The sequence below is a fragment of the Gavialis gangeticus genome, unplaced genomic scaffold, assembly GCF_001723915.1.
Source record: "Gavialis gangeticus isolate Ggan-Ray unplaced genomic scaffold, GavGan_comp1, whole genome shotgun sequence".
Classification (NCBI taxonomy): Eukaryota; Metazoa; Chordata; order Crocodylia; family Gavialidae; genus Gavialis; species Gavialis gangeticus.
In genome coordinates, this window is record NW_017728992.1 from 117,557,421 (window position 1) to 117,565,458 (window position 8,038).

Genomic DNA, 8,038 nt, shown 5'->3' on the forward strand with positions numbered 1-8,038 from the left:
GGGGGGGGGGGGGGGGGATGATCAACGCCCACCCCAGTTTCCTCTTTTCTTATCCCCCTGGCCTTTGATTCAACTCCAATTCCCGTACTACTAAAATTCACTTCCTCAGCCAAAAATATCAGCTTCCTTTTATCCAGCGAATCCACACCTAATAAAGCCATCAGGAACTCTTCCAATAGATATTCCACTATCTCAAAAGTGTCTTATTCCCTCTCTTCATGCCCTCTCTTCCCCACACCTCCATTTCTTGTTGCATGAAGAGATGGAAGAAAACAACTACCCACACTACACAAAGCAGTGGCATTTCAACCATCCTTTCAATACAATATTTTAGCCACTTCTTAATGCTTTGAAGAAGTTTGAGGGGAAGGAACATCATATAAAATGAAGAGTCAGTTTATAAGGTATACATTCTTATTACATCTCTCAGGTCTTGAAAGAACAATTAAGTGCCAAGTCCTGAAAAATATAAAGAGTACATGAGCTTCAGTTTCATAAACTAACAGCAAATAAGCAGTGTACAATCAGTCTGTTTTGCTGCAAATTTCCTATTTATACTTTAGTAACTTGAGGAAAAAAAAAACAAAACTTCCATTCGTGTCAGATTCATAGATCGCAAGGCCAGAAGGGACCTCAGAAGATCACCGGGTCCAGACCCCTGCACCAAGCAGAAAAGATAACCAGAGCTCACGTGACCCCCAGCAAGGTGACTGTCTAGTCTCCTCCTGAAGGGTTCCAGGGTAGGCAGTACCACCACCTCTGGAGGGAGTTTATTCTAGTCTGTGACACCCTGACTGTGAAGTTTTTCCTAATGTTGAGCCTGAATCAGACTTCCAGGAGTTTGTGACCATTACTCCTGGTTTTCCCCTCGGTTAAACTGATGAACAGTTGATCACTGAGCCCTTGATGTACTCCCATAGTGTAGGGGTAAGCTGCTATCAGGTCCCCTCTCAGCCTTCTTTTCCTCAAGCTAAAGAGTCCCAGATCCCTCAGCCTTTCCTCATATGGCTTGCCATGTAAGACTCTGAGCACGCAGGTGGCTCTTCTTTGGACTCTCTCCTTGTTAAAGTGTGGTGCCCAGAACTGGACGCAGTACTCCAGCTGCAGGCTCACCAGTGTTGAGCAGAGCAGAAGAATCACCTCCTTGGTTTTGCTGGAGATGCACTGATGGATGCATACCAGGGTATTATATGCCATACTGGCTACAGCATCACACTGCTGGCTCATATTCATACTGTGGTCTATTATTATCCCCAGGTCCCTTTCATTCATGGTGCTAGCACTGTAGGGTTTGAAGGGACTTCAGAGATCACCTAGTCCAGCCTCCTGCACAAATGCAGTATGTGCTGTTCCTATATACATGCAGAGAAATGCCTAGGCAGCTCTTGAAAACCTCCAATGAAGAATCCACAACTTCCCAAGACAGCTTATTCTACTGTCTGGCTGTTCTGATGGCAGGGAATTCCACCCCCCCACCCCATAGATGCAATCTAAATCCACGTTGTGCAGCTTTGCTTTGTGCCCTGGCCTCTATGGAAACCATTTTTATGGCAGACTTTCAACTACCTGAAAGCAAACCACTATTCCCATTTAATTGTCACCAAAACAAAACATTCTTGGGTTCCCTCAAGCTTCCATTATGTAATAAATGCCATGAAATATAACAAACTTGTTCCATTATAGGGCTTTGATTTAAAAAACCAAGTTGTGAGGAAATAAAGACAGCTGGAGAAGGGGACACCCCACTCAAACACTGTTTCACAGACATGAAAGCCCATGAATACAAGAGCTTAGACAAAAGCTAAAAGTTTGTGTTTTTTACCAATAAAGCTAAAAGTTCCAGGTAATAATGGCAATGCAGCTAAGAATTTAAGTAGTCTGAAAATAGTGTTAGCGTTCCTATGGCAACTATAACCTGACCTACTTTTGCATAAGCAGTTTGTTATTACTGTAGTTGCTTTCATATATGAAGTACAATTTGAGAAGTAACAACTACCAAAAACAACACACTTTGTATTACCTTGCCTTCAATTCTATTAGTATTTCAGATACTGGTTTGTCATCATCCCTTTCCTACAGGATTCCTTCTCCCTCAACTTCTGATTCCTACTTTCTAGCTCATACCTGTGTAAAGGAATTGAGCGAGCTGGTAGGTCATACACAGCTTGAGCCAGGGATGATCACTGGCATTCACTGTGAGCCTGGCACATTCTTCAGTACAGTTCCATATATTTTAAAGAAGCTTTTCCTAAATTTATATTAGCTCAGGATCTGGATAAACAGCATTGACAATTTAAAAGGCAATTCAAGCCAGTTAAATTGGTATAGTATTCCAAAATAACCACTAAACAAAACAGTGCTATTTGGTTTAATGAACGTCTCTCAGGCAAATAGAAGGGATTATAAATAGCCAGGATATGAATTCCAAGCCTCTGCTGTATGCAATAGATAACTGGAAAGCTTTTAGTTTCTAAATAATCAGCCTCTACTTTTTACAGACTTGGAGGATGATTCTGTAAAAGTTCTGACACATAACTTTGCACAACTGATTTTTTTTCCCCCAAAATGGATAAGCTGTTATTCTTCTGAACAACTGAAGAGAATCCAGTGCCAAAAGATTCAGTGCAAGTGTAAAATATCAATAATTCTGAACCAAGTGCGAAAACAATAAAGTAACTGTATGCTAAAATATAAGTTACTGGTAAGAAATGGGTCATTAAATTTAAGTTATATGCTGTGTTCTGGTAATTTAGTCTCAAAATCCTTCATTTTCTGAAGTCCAGTAAAATAAAGGCTTGTTATCCCCATAACCAACCAACAACCAACCAACTGCCAATGACCAACCAAGCAGGGAAAGGCTTCCTAGTTGGTCCTTTGTGAGTTGGCCTGTTTAGTCTTCTATCCCTATAAGAGACCAATGAACGCAGCAGTCAAATTAAATGTGAGAGTATTATGCAAACTTGTTTGAAACTGGCTGGAATGTTTTTTCTTCACCGCACCTGGTACCATTCAGGGTAAGAACCACACTGAAATCAAGAGAATACAGCTTTGGTTTGCAGAGTGTGACGGCTACAGAATGTAGCTGCAAGCTACTGGGTTATGACAACAAGTCCATTAAGGACCCTGCTTTCAACTACTTGGTCTGGTAGTTTTACATGCTAAATATACACTCTTGTCTATTTTGAGGCAATGTTAATAATCTTTGATGTTCTCCACCTTCAGATATACATGGTCAGAAGGTTTTTTTGGATTATGTACAAGCTAATCAACTGCTCAACACAAGTAGTCTGTTGGCCATGTCTGATTTTTGTTACTGGACATAATTTTGTAGCTTGAATAGCTAGAGTAATTGTACAAGAATTGTCAATTATCCATCATTACTGAACTGGCAGCAATCAGTTGCAGGACACCAATCTAGATGAAGCACTGACCCATGCAAGAAATCATCGTGCCAATTCCTAGAAGTCATTTCAATTTCCTCATTTAAGCCTTAGAGAACTAGTAACAGATGATCACTTTTTACCTATAGAAATTAACATGCATACACACCCACTCACCCACCCACCCAGGTCTCAAAAGGTGAAAGCCAAAAAGTACATCAATATAATTAGAATTGCCTAAATTAGATGTTGATTTATATGTACATGTTATGCACACACATACTTTCATAACACAGCTTCTCACTTAATTTGTGAAAAATCCACATATGACTAACCAAGAGAGATTGCAATGTTCTGAGACTGCAGCAATGTTTAACAAATATGATTGTACTTCACATAGAACTGCATGGTCTGTTACCAAAACTTTCTCTCAGTATTTATGTTAACCAACCATTGCAATATTAAACAGTTTTGTTTACTCAGTGTGCAGCACAACAGTTTGCCAGCCTTCATAATCTCACAGATATTTACATTTTTACCTGTGTGTTTTCTATTGGTACCTTTTACAGGAACTGTAGTACCAGAAGAGACTTATCAGAGAAGTCACCACAGGAATTTTCAAGAGAAGCAAAGTAAACCTCAAAGAAACTGAATAATTTTAGACAGATTTAATTTGTATGGAAGAATTCTGCCCGTTACTTCTGCAATGAAAAAAACCACTCTTATCTCCAAGATTAGGTCACAAATATGGAATTTGTAACATAATTCTAGTAAAGCTTTAAATACAAAGAAAGTTCATCTCTGAAATGACTGTATCTATGAAATGCCCAAATTGTTTTAATGTGTACTTCAGGCTATATTTTCCAATATTAAAAGCTATTAGGCTACAGCTAAAACAAAATCAAACAGCTACCAATATTTGCTCATCCTTCATACATTCCCGATTACCCTCACCCATGAAATGGGTTACCTGCAACACTTGCTTTCATAACACCGCCCATATAAGAAGTTAGGTGAATATTGTGCCATCTTGACATTAACCATCTTGCCAAAACCACCCTCGCACTCAAAGCACACCCAAAAAGCCACTCTTTTCCTTACCGTTTCCCTCGAGGATAGTGTCGTACATACTCCCCCACATCATGAGCAGCTACAGCTAAGACTTGTGGGTCATCAGAAACCTCCAAAAGTTTTGTCAGGATTCTGTAAAAGAATTTTAAAAACAGTTACTTTGAACTAGAATAATAGAAATATTAGAATCATAGGAAGTTAGGGTTGGGAAGGGACCTCAGGAGGTCATTTAGCCCAACCCCCTGCTCAAAGCAGGACCCGACTAAATCATCCCAGCCAAAGCTTGTCTAGCTGGGTCTTACAAACCTCCAAGGATAAGGATTCTACACCTCTCTGGGTAGCCTGTTCCAGCGCTTTACTAGCATCCTTGTGAGAAAGGTTTCTCCAATTTGTAACTTCCCTTGCTGCAACTTGAGAATATTGCTCCCTGTCATCTGCCACCACTGAGAACAGAATACTCTTGCTCCATCCTCTTGGGAACCAGCCTGCAAGTAGTTGAAGGCTGCCATTAAATCCATCCCCCCCACCTTCTCTTCACCTAACTAAACAAGCCCAGTTCCCTCAGTCTCTCCACAGAAGTCATGTGCTCCAGCCCCCTAACCATTTTCATAGCCCTCCACTGGACTCTCTCCAATTTGTCTGCATCCTTTCTGTAGCGGGGGGGTCCAAAACTGGACATAGTACTCTAGATGTGGCTTCACCAATGCCAAGTAGAAGGGAAGAATCATTCCCCCTGATCTGCTGCCAATGCTTCTACTAATGCAGTCCAGTATGCTGTTAGCCTTCTTTGCAACAAGGACACACTGTTGGCTCATCTTCAGCTTCTTATCCACTCCAACCCCGTATGTCCTTTTCTGTAGCAATGCTGCTTAGCCAGTCGGCCCCCAACCTAAACTAGTGTACATGGGATTGTTCTGTTCTAAGTGCAGGACTTGGACTTCTCCTTATTGAACCTTCTTCTGGTCCAATCCTCCAATTTATTAAGATCTCCTTGAATCCTAGCCCTATCCTCCAGCATATCTATCTCCCCATCTTGGTATCATCTGCAAACTTGTTGAGGGTGCACTGTATGCCATCTTCCAGGCCACTGATGAAGATATTGAACAAAGCCAGCCCCAGGACCAATGCCTGGGACACTCCACTTGATACCAGCTGCCAACTAGGCATAGAGCCATTGACTGCTACCCTTAATGCCAATGATCCAGCCAGTTTTCTATCCACCTTACAGTCCATTCATCCAACCCATACTTCCTTAGCTTGCTTGCAAGAAGTACTGTGGGAGACTGCATCAAAACCCTTACTAAAAAGTCAAAGTATATCACATCCACTGCTCTCCCTGCATCCAGTCAACTCATCACAGAAGGCAATCAGGTTCATCAGGGATGTCTTGCCTTTGGTGAATCCAAGTTGATTGTTCCCAAGTACGTTGTTCTCCAAGTACTTAGAAATGGATTTCTTGAGGACCCATTTCATGGTTTTTCCACAAACTGAGGTGAGGCTGACTGGTCTATAGTTCTCCAGATCCTCCTCCTTTCTCTTCTTAAAGATGGGCACTATATTTGCCCTTTTCCAATCATCTGGGACCTCTCCCAAAATTCCATGAGTTTTCAAAAAATAACAGCCAGCAGCTCCACAATCACATCCACCAACTTGTGCAGCCCTCTCCGGTGCATCGTGTCCAGTCTCATGGACTTGCTCATGTACAGCTTTTCTAAACAGTCCCTACCATGATCTTTTGCCACTGTTGGCTGCTCACCTCCTCCACAAACTTTGCTGCCAAGTACAGTAGTCTGGGAGTTTACCCTGCTGGAAGATCAAGGTGAAAGATATTGGGTACTTTGGCCTTTTCCTCATCATCTGCCACTAGGCTGTCTACCTCTTTCAGTAATGGACCCACATTTTCTCTGATCTTCCTATTGTTGCCAATTATCCTTGTAGAAACATTTCTTGTTACCCTTCACATCCCTTGCTAGCTGCAACTGCAGTTGCACTTTGGCCTTCCTTATTTCATCCCTGCATGCCCGAACAATACTGTTATACTCCTCCCTAGTCATTTGTCCAAGTTCCCACTTCTTGTAAGCTTCCTTTTTGTGTTTTAGTTTACTGAAGAGTTCCCTGCTAAGCCAAGCCGGTCTTCTGTCATACTTGCTAGTCTTCCTGCACATTGGGATGGCTCGTTCTTGTCCTGTCCATAAGGTTTCTTTAAAATACAAGCCTCTCTCCCGGACTCTTCCCGCCTCAGACTGGCCTCCCAGGGGATCCTATCCTAAGTGAATCAAAGTCTGCTTTTCTGATACCCAGGGTCCGTATTAGGATGGAACTTGATTTAAGAGGAAGTCATAAAGCTTCAGGAAGGACTTGCACAGACCTAAAGAAGGATATATTGCATTCAAAAGCTTGTCTAGGTCTATCCTAGTTATGCAGTTGGTCCAATAAAAGATATCGCCCACAAAATCCTTGCACTATACAATAAAACTAGGATTCCACTAAAACACAGTGCACAGTCAGTCAATTGAACAGCAGTGGTAAAAATACTGTGTACTCAAGGCAAAACAAGTTTTATCAGTAACTGCCTTAAGTGGTACCACCTGCCCCAGGATATCTATACAAAATACTGCTTGTGCCACTTATTTGCAGGACCTGTAATGAAATCTTGAATTCAAGTCTAGATATATTAGCTAAAGACTACAAACATTTCAAGCAGTGTAGGGAGAAAACCACAGAAACTGAAGGTATGAAAGTCCATGCTGGTCCTTCTAGGCCCATTCAATAACAGTGTGTTGTTTGCAAGGTGCCCGTGACCCCTGCTTTCAGAAATAATACTTATTGCTACAAGAAAACTATTTAGAAATCCCAGAATGAACCATTAGGCATGCTGCCTGACATGCTAAAATGGTTGCATCAAAACTGTAATGCTACATGGGCACAGTAAGTTGTCCTCAACCAGCCTTCTATGCATTCTGTAGCTGCTTTACTGTGGTTTCATTGTTACTATGGATCCTATATTAAGCAAAGAACAAAATTTTAAACAGAACTAGTAGTAATACAAAGATGAAAAGAGCTAAAAAGGCATGTCAACAGCAGAGAACTAAGGACTTTAAAAAATCCCCCCCCCAAAAATGTAAAACTACACAAATGTTTAGGTATTTAGTTTTAGACACCATTACAGGCAAAGTCACAAGCATCCTTTTCCCCATCAACTGTATTTCAGCAATTAATTCTGCTTCTCTTCAGACTGCCATTATGAATGAAATACCAAATCAGAATTAGGAAGTTTGAAGCCTCAAAACTTCAATAGGCACAATTTTAAAATGAAGTCATCTGAAAGACAACCAGATTCACCAGGAAACATTAACTAGCACAACCAGTCACTACACAACAAGAAACAAAAGACAACGTACGTGCAGAGTTCATTGGTTGATTTTTAGTTTAAGGAGGGGAATATGGTGACAAAGATTAGGTTGGGAAATTAAATGCATCTCTCCTCAATCAGATACTGAAAAGCCATGTACATGGCTTCATAGGTAACAAGTTAATTAATGGCAATAAGAAGGCAAGTTAAAAAAAGGGGGGGGGGGGGGTTTTAA

General features: G+C 41.1%; 1 protein-coding gene across 1 annotated transcript in view; it reads right to left on the reverse strand.

Moving 5' to 3' along the window:
- ATP6V1H (ATPase H+ transporting V1 subunit H) overlaps positions 1–8,038 on the reverse strand; it is a 74,040-nt gene that overhangs the window by 23,742 nt on the left and 42,260 nt on the right. Inside the window, exon 12 of the mRNA XM_019527278.1 lies at positions 4,482–4,583. Coding sequence (XP_019382823.1) covers positions 4,482–4,583 — 102 coding nt within the window. The remainder of the gene's footprint in view (positions 1–4,481; positions 4,584–8,038) is intronic.